General features: G+C 39.9%; 1 protein-coding gene across 2 annotated transcripts in view; it reads left to right on the forward strand.

The window, feature by feature from the left end:
• Positions 1-12,114, forward strand: part of WRN (WRN RecQ like helicase) — a 345,122-nt gene that overhangs the window by 116,297 nt on the left and 216,711 nt on the right. For both annotated transcript variants that reach the window (XM_075352466.1, XM_075352467.1), the window contains 6 exons: positions 5,785-5,857; positions 5,968-6,082; positions 6,907-7,198; positions 8,449-8,517; positions 10,785-10,917; positions 11,969-12,044. In XM_075352466.1, the coding sequence (XP_075208581.1) occupies positions 5,785-5,857; positions 5,968-6,082; positions 6,907-7,198; positions 8,449-8,517; positions 10,785-10,917; positions 11,969-12,044 (758 nt within the window). The remainder of the gene's footprint in view (positions 1-5,784; positions 5,858-5,967; positions 6,083-6,906; positions 7,199-8,448; positions 8,518-10,784; positions 10,918-11,968; positions 12,045-12,114) is intronic.

The following is a 12,114-nucleotide window of genomic DNA, read 5'->3' on the forward strand; positions in this document are numbered from 1 at the left end:
GCACAACAGCAAGGTCCCGGTTTTCATGACGATCAAAGAGCTCTGGCGACAGGCATCTCACGGTCGGTCAACCGTGGGCACTACCAGACCGGCCAGACTTACTGTCCCAAGGGCCGTTTTTCCATCTGAATTCTACGGCCCTGAACCTACTATGTGGCCATTGCGTCCTAGATCCTAGTGTCCTCAGGATTATCCCACGGGGTCGTTGCCACCATGAGACAGGCTATGAAGCCCACGTCTGCTAAGATCTACCACGGAAGTGGAAGATTTTCTTTTACTGGTGCTCTGTACAAGGAGTGTCCCCCTGGCCATTGGCATTGCCTACTTTTCTTTCCTTCCTGCAATCTGGGTTGGAAAAGGGCTTGTCGCTCGGCTCCCTTAAAGGGCAAGTCTCGGCGCTATTGGTGTTTTTTTCAGAAGCGTCTAGCACGACGTCCGCAGGTACGCACGTTCCTGCAGGGGGTTTGGTCATATCGTCCCCCCGTACGAGCGGCCGTTAGATCCATGGGATCTGAACAGGGTACTAGTTGGTCTCCAGAAGCCGCCTTTCGAGTCTCTGACGGATGTTTCACTCTCTCGACTATCACGGAAAGTGGCCTTTCTGGTAGCGATCACGTCTCTTTTGGAGAGTGTCTGAGCTAGCGGCGCTGTCATCCAAGGATCCCTTCCTGGTGGTCCACCAGGACAAGGTAGTGCTGCGCCCCATTCAGGAGTTTCTCCCTAAGGTAGTATCCTCGTTTCATATTAATCAGGATATCTCCTTACCTTCTTTTTGTCCTCATCCGGTTCACCGGTATGAAAAGGATTTACATTTGTTAGATCTGGTGAGAGCACTCAGAATCTACATTTCCCGCACGGCGCCCCTGCGCCGCTCTGATGCACTCTTTGTCCTTGTCGCTGGCCAGCGCAAGGGGTCGCAGGCTTCCAAAGCCACCCTGGCTCGATGGATCAAAGAACCAATTCTTGAAGCCTACCGTTCTGCTGGGCTTCCGGTTCCATCAGGGCTGAAGGCCCATTCTACCAGAGCCGTGGGTGCGTCCTGGGCATTACGACACCAGGCTACGGCTCAACAGGTGTGCCAGGCAGCTACCTGGTCGAGTCTGCACACTTTCACCAAACATTATCAGGTGCATACCTATGCTTCGGCGGACGCCAGCCTAGGTAGAAGAGTCCTGCAGGCGGCAGTTGCCTCCATATAGGGGAGGGCTGTCTTTGCAGCTCTAACATGAGGTATTCTGTACCCACCCAGGGACAGCTTTTGGACGTCCCAATCGTCTGGGTCTCCCAATGGAGCGCCGAAGAAGAAGGGAATTTTGTTACTTACCGTAAATTCCTTTTCTTCTAGCTCCTATTGGGAGACCCAGCACCCGCCCTGTTGTCCTTCGGGATTTTTGGTGGTTTTTCGGGTACACATGTTGTTCATGTTGAATGGTTTTTCAGTTCTCCGACGTTACTTCGGAGTGAATTTGTTTAAACCAGTTATTGGCTTTCCTCCTTCTTGCTTTTGCACTAAAACTGGTGAGCCAGTGATCCCACTGGGGGTGTATAGCCAGAAGGGGAGGGGCCTTACACTTTTTAGTGTAATTGCTTTGTGTGGCCTCCGGAGGCAGTGCTATACACCCAATCGTCTGGGTCTCCCAATAGGAGCTAGAAGAAAAGGAATTTACGGTAAGTAACAAAATTCCCTTCTTTTATGATATTGTGGTGTTCAAACAAAATAGGAAAGCTGTTCGCCAATAGTTTCTGCTGTTCTGTAAATTTATTTTTTATACCATTTTTGTAAAATCTCTAGTTATTTTATCCTGATGTAGAATCGATAGATTCTTTTTTTTTTCAGTCATTTTAATTTTGATTAATTTATATAATTTGTACATCATATGAACTAGAGCAAATCAATCTTTCAACATTCAATTCCTGGTTTTTAACCTTGTCCCTTATAGTTCTGTCCTTTTTTTTCTTTTTACTATTTTTCTTTGGGCATTGTAAAATTTGCAAAACGTTCATGTAAGTTTTTTGCATTTTATATTATAGTTAAAAACTTTAAATCATGGGACTAGTAGGGAGATATCAGTATAATGTTTAGATTGTCTATGTACTGACCATAAGAAATTAACCATGTGTCTGTTCTTCTTTTGTATTCCCACCATGCCTTGTGTATAATTGCTAGGTATGGTGAAACTTTTGAGACTTCTGCATCTTGAATATGGATAAAACAATAACTGGTTTGGAGTTTATTTAAAGAATAACTCCAGGACCACTTAAAAGGATTGTCGTTAAACTAAGTACATTTTAATCAATAGCTCTTGTAATAATAATAAGTTCCGCAATTGGATTTGTTTTTTAGAAAAAAAAAAAAAGTTCCTATGCGAAAATAATTTTATAAATGTGTCCCTACTCTACTATGTCAAGAGCAGGCTGAGCTCGGGGGCAGAGGGGAAAATGCCGCAGGCGCTCCCCCAGCAGCTGTGCAGTGCCGCCTGTTTTTTCTGCGAGATGCTTATGGCCGTCACTTTAGCAGACATGGCTGAGCACAGTGTATTGTGCGTCCTTCTCTGCGATTAGTAAGCGGGCGGGCCTGCTCAGAAGCAAAAATAAAGGTACAGTGCTGTCCCGGCCGCTGCACGATGACCGATGCATGTAATCACCAGTTCCCATCAGACCCTTTGTGACACAGTTGCAGATTTCTGATAGGTTCCTTTTAAAGAGGTTTCCAGCACACTTTTAGGATTTCACTCTGATAACTATCATTATGTAATATACTGTTAGGATTCGGATGTTTTCATTCTATGTATTTATGTAGTAAGCTCAGTTTTGATACTGTATTTGCGTAGTAGGCTTGGTCTTGTTCCCATATCTGTGCAGTAAGCTTGGTTCTGTTCCTGTATTAATGTAGTAAGTTCGGTTCTGTTTCCATATCTATGTAGAAGCTCAGTTCTGGTACTGTATTTGTTTAGTAGGCTCTGTTCTGTTCCTGTTTCTGTGCAAGAAGTTTGGTTCTGTTCAGTATCAATGTAGTAAGCTCTGTTCTGTTCCCATATCTATGGGCAGTAGTAAGCTAGGTTCTGTTCCCATATCTATGTAGTAAGCTCAGTTCTGTTCCCCTATTTATGTAGTAAGCGCCATTCTGGTAAAATATAAAATAAATTAATCTGATTAGTAAAGGGCATAACTAGAAAAACAAAAGAGGCAGAATTAAATTTTTTTGGCCTCTGCAACATGACAATAACAGGTGATCAAAACATTGCATTAACCCAAAAATGGTATCATTAAGAACATCAGCTCAACTCTCAAAAACAAGCCATCACACAGCCTCAGATCCCCAAAAATTTGAACATTATGGGTCTCAGAAAATGGCGTCAAAAGCACAATATTTTTTTGACAATTTTTTTTTTTTTAAAATTTAAATAAAACAAAACAAACAAAACTATACATGTTTAGTTTCTACAAACTCGTACTGACCTGGGGAATAATATTGCCGAGTTAGTTTTACCACATAGTGAACGTGGTAAACAAAAAACAATCGTGGAATTGTACTAGGAGATGCAGTACTTACAGGCAGGCAAGTAGTTTCAACCCAATGTTATCAGCATTTTAGATAAGTGAACCTGTAGTGGAAGTAATGATTTCATAAGGTGTTTGGTATTTTTGAAATTATATAACATTTTTTTGTAGTCAATTAATCACCTTTGCCACTTGGCGATTTTCCTTTGTTCATTTTTGTTTTTTCCTCCCACCTCTTCTAAGAAACATACTTTTTTTTATATATATCTATTTCGGCCAATGTTGCCACATGAGGGCTTGTTTTTTTGTGGGACAAGTTGTACTTTTGAATGACACCATTAATTGTGCCCCATTGTACTGGAAAACGGGGATAAAAATTTCAAATGTGGTTAAATTGCAAAAAAAAAAATTGCAGTTCCATGATTGTTTTTTGGATTATTTATTTACCATCTTGACTGTATGTTAAAACTCCCCTAGCAGTATGATTCCCTAGGTCAGTTCGAGTTCATAGACACCAAACATGTATAGTGTTTCTTTTATCTAAGTGGTCAAAAAAAATTCAGAAGTTTGTCCAAAAAAAAAGAATTGCATTTTTGTTGCCATTTTCCGAGACCTGTTAGCGTTCTCATTTTTTAAGATCTGTGGCTTGGTGATGGCTTATTTTTTGCGTCTTCAGCTGACATTTTTAATTATACCATTTTGGGTAGATGCAATGTTTTGATAATATGTTATTACATTTTAATGCAATGTTGCAGCGAACAAAAAACTTAGTACTGTAGTTTTGTTTTTGTTTTTTTAATCTTGCTACGCCGTTTAGTAGATTAATTGACTTTATATTTTGATTTTGCATTTCTAAATTCAGCAATACCAAATGTGTATTTTTTTTATATTTTATTTTCAGTGGGACAAGAGGGGTGATTTGAACTTCTTAGGTTTTTATTTTTTACTAGTCCCCCTAGAGAACTTTATACCTGCACTATCTGATCGCTTCTGCTGTTCAGTGCGATGCTTCAGCAGAATTGTTCTGTGAGTGCCGGCGCTCTGATACCGTAGTACTCTCCTAGTACGAAGAGGTGTAATGTTATATTTCAATATAACTCACGTCTAACAATGGCCTGCAAGTTCTCAGTAGGGTTTAGGTCAGGTGAGTTAGGGCCATATCATTATTCTTTCATCTTTAAGGCCTTTACTGGCTAGCCAAATAGTGAAGGACTTAGATGCATTGTCATGCATAAAAATCATGGTTTTGTGAAACATGCAGACTTTTTTCTATACCACTGCTTGAAAAAGTGTCTTCTAAAAACTGGCAGGTTTGGGAGTTGATTTTGAGTCCATCTTCAACCCAAAAAGGTCCAACTAGCTCATCTTTCATAATACATCCCATAGTAGTACCGTACCTTCACTTTCTTTGAGTCGAACTGGAGGTCTGTATGCCTTATTGATCAAGCAGTCAGTCCATCCATCTGATTGGACAGATTTTAAAGGGAACCTGTGAGGTCTATTATGCACCCAGAACCATGAGCAGTTCTGGCTGCATATTGCTAATCCCTGCCTAACTGTCCCTGTATACACTAGTATTGATAAAGGGATGTTTAGAAAAAGTATTTCTAAAGATCTTTTATCGGATGCTAATGAGCAAGGGGACTAGTCCCCTGGGCGTTAATTCCCCTGCCTAGTCTGCTCCATTAGCATGTTAGTACAATCCTGTGGGCATGCTAACATGCTAATGAATGCCTCTCCGCTGCCATTGCCGCCCGACACATCATTTCGTCTCAGTGCTATGAAGCCGGGTATTCGTATCCAGGCTTCAAACTGAAGTGCACATGACCAAAAATCTGTGGTCATGCGCACTGAGCCGAAATCCAATGTTGGACGTGCTGGCAGCGGAGAGCTGAGTGAGATCATCCTTTGATGCTGCGTATTCATTAGCATCTTAGCACACCCACAGGGGCGTACTAACATGCTAATGGAGAGTTGAGTTTAGTCCCCGAGCTTATTAGTATATGATAAAAGATCTTTAGAAATACTTTTTCTAAAGATCTCTTTATCTATGCTAGTGTATACAGGGACTTTTAGGCTGGAATTAGCAATATGCAGCCAGAACTGCTCGTGGTTCCGGGTGCATATTGGACCTGACAGGTTCCCTTTAATTTCAGACAAAATCTCCAAGCTGTAATAGTGAGTGTATATAATAAACAAATGGAGCTCTGCAAATGAAAACAGATTCTAATCCTGAGCTACATCAGAAAGTCCATGTGGTGATCTTGTCTTTATACCTCGTAGGCCGGACTTCTGATCTACCAGAAGTTGGAGAGCTTGAATGAAAAGGAGACACTCGCTTTATCCATCCCCACAGGTACAGTTTAGACTTTATTGAACTATTTATTGTATGTAGAGCTCTTCGGCATGGATATTGCATCATATATTTCAGTGGTGTGTAAATCTTGAAAGGTATGTGTTTCATAGGACTGAGTGCTGGATCATGTGAAGTAAAAAGCAAACTGAACTGTCTTTCACAAGAGCTCCTTGTTTTAGTCGATCACGTCCCGGATAATTTTAAGGACACTACAAATGCAGAAAGGTAATAACTCCCTGTATGTTTTTATGTTTTAATACTAATGCTAAATGTTTCTAATGGGTATTGCTTACCTCCAGCTTGTCTGTTTAGTGATTTATTTTTTTTTATCCAGGTCTTAAATTTCTTTTATAATGTTTGTTTTTTTTTTTGTTTTTTTTTAAGCTATTAGAAAAATAGAATCTTTAAGAGAATCTGTCACCAAGTTTTTGCTACCTAATCTGAAAGAGACAGAGACTCTGATTCCAATGATTTGTCTTTTGCAGGGCTGCTTATTGTAGTTTTTTTTATTCATTGTTTTATCAGCAGGATAGTATCACTAAATTACTTCTTGACTTGCTGCCTGTTAGTCCAACTTCACCCCAACTACTAAGTGGCAGCTTTATGCTTATGCACAGTGTACACAGAGAACTGCCAATCATTTGTGTAGGTGGGATTAAACAGAGCTCAGCATTCAGAGCACTGTTAGATCTACAGCAGAGAAAACAGTGATTTTATCAAAGCTACATCACTCAGTAATGTAAGTGACACATCACTGGCATCGGGGTCTCTGTTTCTACATTATGCTACTCTCAGATGGGGTATCAAAAACTTGGTGACAGATTACCTTTTAATAATAACAAATTTAAAAGGAAAACAACTACTTTTAAGTATTTGAGGTCTGACTTATTTTTGAAATTGGAAAGTATGCTAGGCTTTAGGATTGTATTAATTTTTCATATTTGGGGTGAAGAGGTTTAGGGTGAGATTGAGTTGCTGTAGAGAGCACTGGTTTATTTGATTGAAACCCTCTTTGGAACTGACTGATTTATGTGTCTTTCGTTTCACAGGGCTGGAGATATTCTAGCCAAGCTATCTTCAGGGCTGGCGGATTTAAGAAGTATTTTAGAAGCCTGCAAAGAACATGAAAGTGGTGCAGAACAGGAACACTTATCGCAAAGTCATATCAACTCAGCAAATATAGAGGCCGAGCATAGAAAGGGGAAAAGCAGCAGCCCTACTAGAAACACTGAGACTCAACAAAAAAATACTTTAGATCAATCGTTAGACTTGAACCAGGGTCTGACTATCGATGAACTTCTCATAATTGAGCAAGAGGAGAATGAAGACATAAAGTGGGAGGTGAGACGTACATTTTTTAAATAATCTTAACTTTCATCTGTCACCCCTCATTTCTCCTTTGAAAGCAACACCTGCAAGCCACATCTTTTAATCATATTAAAGGGGTGCTCTGATTTTAGATAAAAAAATGTGTATCTAGTGTATAATTAAAAGCTCTGCACGACTGATGGTTTAATCTTACCCTGCTCAATGCTTTCTGCAGTATTCTTCAGTAAACTGTATCACCCATAATCTAAGAAGTGAAGTGGTGAAAGAGGGTGTGTGTTTTTCAAATTATTATTATTTAAAATGATTTTTGTGAGTTTCTTTTTTTTTCTTTTTACTTCATAGACACTTTTCCATTACCAACTCAGGGCTTGATGGCAGCTGTGATTTTTGACATCACAGCTGACATCAACCCCATATGTTACCTCGATTGCCACCACACCAGTTTTCTAATATAGGTCTATTACCTGCCCTGCTTCTGTAAGCTCATCTCTGTGTGGGTAACATGTTTCTCTGTTATACTGTGCCACTGCTACTTCCGAGCTGACAACCGGAATCTGACAAACTAAGCAGCACACGTAGATAGTCTATTTTTTGTTTCCTTTTTAGTGTACGTTTACCCCCATTTGTTTGTGTCAATTTAGGGAACATGCACATGATGCATTTTTGCCTCAAAAATATAGCACTCTACTGTCCCGCGTAGTGAATGAGATTTCTGAAATCTCATGCTCCGGTTGCTTATTTTTCCTCCTTGCATTTTTGTAGCATTTTTTCACCAATTCGAATGAGTGGAGGATAAAACATACCCACATAAAAAATAATCTGCAACAAAAAACTACCGTGCACATACCCTTACTGTAGGTTTTTTATCCACCTCTACCGAAGATTTGTTCCAAGCATCTAATACTTTTTTTGCAAAATAATATTTTCTGACATTGCTTCTTATCATCCTCCTCAACTATATTCAGTGCAAGATTCTGAAAGAGACTGGTAATTTTTAAATGTGCTGATTTTCTCAAGATGTGCTTTAGTTGTGCCTCAAAATATTGTTGTGTATTTGTGTTTGACTCTTGAGGTGATGTAAGGTGATATGTTAATGTATTTATATACATTTACCATAATTTAACACTCAATCAATCACCAATGTTCATATGTTGGTGGAATCCTGTGACCATTTACCATATCTTACTACAGTGCTCTGAGCATCTTTTCTTTTTAACATTTCAAATTTATCGGTTATTCTGTTTTTTCGCTTTAATTAACAGGAGGCGGAGGAACCTGAGCCGTCTTTTGTATTTGATAGTGATGAAGAATTTGAGACTGAGATGCTCAAGGTAAGAGATTGTGTGTTCTTAGTTTATAGAATTGTATACCAGCAGTTTTTGCTGCATTTCATTTGTTTTCTGAAACCATTTTAAAACCAGAAATATAAAAGAAAATCTATTTTGTTTATTAATTTTAATTACTATTTGATTAAAAGGCAATAAATGTAACAAATGCTACAGAGGCTATCCAGATGGTGCCCCACCACAGTATGTGCCTGCCACAAATGCCGTCCTTACGTAGACTTCTGACGAAGATACTCTGCAAATCCACTTTAAATCAAAAATAAGGAAAACTTCCATCAGCAAATAACTATTGTTTAAATCAGATCTTTGTTTACCGTATTTTCAGGCGTATAAGACGACTGAGTGTATAAGACGACCCCCAAGTTTTCCGATTTAAAATATAGAGTTTGTGATATACCGTATATAATTGACTATAAGCTGACCCGAGTAATGTGCCCATTGTTTAGTAATGTCCCCGGAAGTAATGTGCCCATTGTTTAGTAATGTCTCTTGCAGTAATGAGCCCATTGTTTAGTAATGTCCCCTGCAGTAATGAGCCCATTGTTTAGTAATGTGCCCATCCTTGTCCCCCCATTGTAGTAATGAGCCCATTGTTTAGTAATGCCCTCCTACCAGTTCCCTTCTTGTCCTCTATTATGCCTTTGTTTACACACAATAAACACTATTCTCACCTCTCGTCCATTCCCCTGGTGACCTCAGCTGCTTTTTGAAGACGAAGGCACATAGACCCCTCCGTGATAGCGTCCCATGCACAGGGCTGCTGTCTGCCGTCATGGCTTTACTGCAGTTGAATGCTTTTCGGTGCCGTAACCATTCAACTGCAGTAAAGCACTGACAGCAGCGGCCCCATGTATGGGATGCGATCATGGAAGAGTGCTTCTTGCGGACTTCAGGCCCATAGACCCCTTTGCGATAGCGTCCTGTACACAGTGCCGCCGCTGCTGTCAGCGCTTTACTGCAGTTGAATGCTTTACGGCACAGCAAAGCATTCAACTGCAGTAAAGCCATAACGGCGGTGGCCCAGTGTACAGGACGCTATCGCGGAGGGGTCTATGGGCCTGCAGTCTACTAGAAGAAAGTGAAGGCACCGCGGGAACAGAGGACAGATGAGAATAATGTTTGTGTGTAAGAAGGGGACCGGTAGGAGGGCATTACTAAACAATGGGCTCATGCAGCACCGTGCACCGCCATATAAGACAACACCCGGCGTAAAGACGACCCCTGACTTTTGAGAAGCTTTTCAGGGGTTAAAAAGTCGTCTTATACGCCAGAAAATACGGTACATTTATTTTTTAAAAATGTTGCAAATGTTTTAATTTCCCCATATCACAATCTCTGTTAAAATACAAAATGAGTAATCTTTTAATTTTCATAGTGGCCAGTGGGGCAGTTATAGGCTCATACGTCCTGTCCTTAGAGTAATAGTTTTAAAAAGGTTTTCTCAAGTTGTTAAATTGTTTTAATTAGTTAACATGAAAATAAGCAAATTTGCATTCAACTTGCTTTGTCTATCTGCTGTCATTCTTCTACAATGAGATCTTTTGTCTTTCATAGTATACAACTAGTTTCCATGGAGCTCTGCCACATGTGACTACCTTGACTCTGGCAGCGTGCACAATAGTTACAACTCCTAACATACCAGCAGTCCATTGATTTCTGCACAGCGTTAAACTGCTTGCTTTCCCCTCCCACTCAACTCTTTACAAAATAACCAGCTCGCAGCATCGGCTTCTCCCACTGCAGTTCTCCTAATCCTAGTTCCAGGTGGATTTCCTGAGGAAGTGGCGTTACACTTCGAAAGGCGTTGAATTAAAGCACCTTATATTACACCTCTTCTGGATATGTGTCGTATCTCCATCAGCGCAGTAACGGTTCCACATTTACAGTGTTCCCGAGTGGTCATTTGCACTCATGCACATTCTCATTAGATGCTTCAATGCAAATGATTGTGCATGTGTTTTTTCTTGAAAGTCTAAAAAAAAACCAAAGTGTAGCCAGTATGAAAGTTACAAGATTTCTATTTTTTATTTTTAATTCAGATGGTAAAAAATGTTTGATTAAACATTAAAAACAAAACTCATTTATCACATGAACTTGATTTAAACAGTCATTTTTCTCAGGATTGGAATTGTACACTGCAGTAATTTCAACGCAATTTGTTGGCCGTCGATGTTGACTGTGGTTAGGTTGAAATTCTAAAAAAATATTTAGAATAGTTAATGTTTAATAAAGAGTTGGTCTTCTTTTGTTAGTCCATAGAAGTCCTGGATAAAAGCCCTATCTCCAAAAGCCCTCCACCAATACTTGCACCCAAAGGTGACAAAGACAACGCTCTGGATGAGGAAGAAGATGAAGGCATAGAAGAAGAGGAGGAAGAAGATTGGGGTATGAAGCATAATTGTACATTGGATCATATGCTTATACTAAAACCTCTCTTCTTATGGCCATTTTTTATTCACAAGAGCCAAAACACTTTATATTTTGCTAAAATGGGAGTCTGTATTTTTGAGGGTGAACTTTAGATTTTTCTGATGCCATTTTAAGGCACATATGACTTTTAGATTGCTATATTCTTTCTACTTTTGTAGGAAGGCGAAGTGACCGTTAAAAACAATTATGGCATTTTTCAGTTTTCATGGTGGGTAGTTCACCACGTGGGATAATTAATAAATCAAACAATTCAAAACTGTGTTAAATATGTTTAATATTTGTTTTTTTTCTCAAATTTTTCATTTTTGGAATAAGTAAAGTTTACTCTAAGGCTAAGTTCACATTTCCGTTGTTTTAAATCTGTCAGGTCCGTCAGCAACGGATCAGTCGTTTTTTAGTTGTCAACTGATGCAACGGATGTGTTTTTCACAGGATTCCTTTCACAGGAATCCTGTGAAAAAACTGATCCGTTGCATCCGCTGTGTGTCCGTTTTTTGACGGATCAGTCATGATCCGTTTGTGTTTGGGACATCCCAGTGGGTGTGCCAAACATGCTGGGCATGCTCAGAAGAGCATGACGGAATCCAGCGCTGGATTCCGTCGTAAGGCGGATTACGACGGAATCCAGCACCATAGACATACATTACAAGCGTGGCGGACTGCGGTGGATTCCTGCGTGGCGCGTTTTAATTTTGACGGCCAGAAAAACGTTACATTCTGCGTTGCTCCCCGCCGAGCGGTCAGTCAAAAAACGACCGACCGCGACGCAGCTGACACAACGCAGGGTCTTCAGTCGCAATCCGCCACTAATGCAAGTTTATGGGACACAATGGAATCCGCTAAATGGATAGCGTTGTTTACCATAGCCGCGGATTGTGTCTGATACATTTTAGCGTAAATGTGAACTTAGCCTTAATTTCTAAAAAGCCTTTATGTTGTTGAAATCTTTCTGGGAAATCTGCAATTAATATGTATTTTATTTAATTTTTTTTTAACTTCTGAAAAGATCCAGCTCTTCCGGAACCAAATGTGCATCAAATATCTTGCTTGAAAACATATTTTGGCCATTCAAGTTTTAAGCCGTAAGTATTATTTGGGAATAATTTAAAAAGGAAAAAAATATCAAACCTAAAATGCAAAACTGCAGGAAGG

This window comes from Anomaloglossus baeobatrachus, chromosome 1, assembly GCF_048569485.1.
Source record: "Anomaloglossus baeobatrachus isolate aAnoBae1 chromosome 1, aAnoBae1.hap1, whole genome shotgun sequence".
In the NCBI taxonomy this organism is placed as follows: domain Eukaryota; kingdom Metazoa; phylum Chordata; class Amphibia; order Anura; family Aromobatidae; genus Anomaloglossus; species Anomaloglossus baeobatrachus.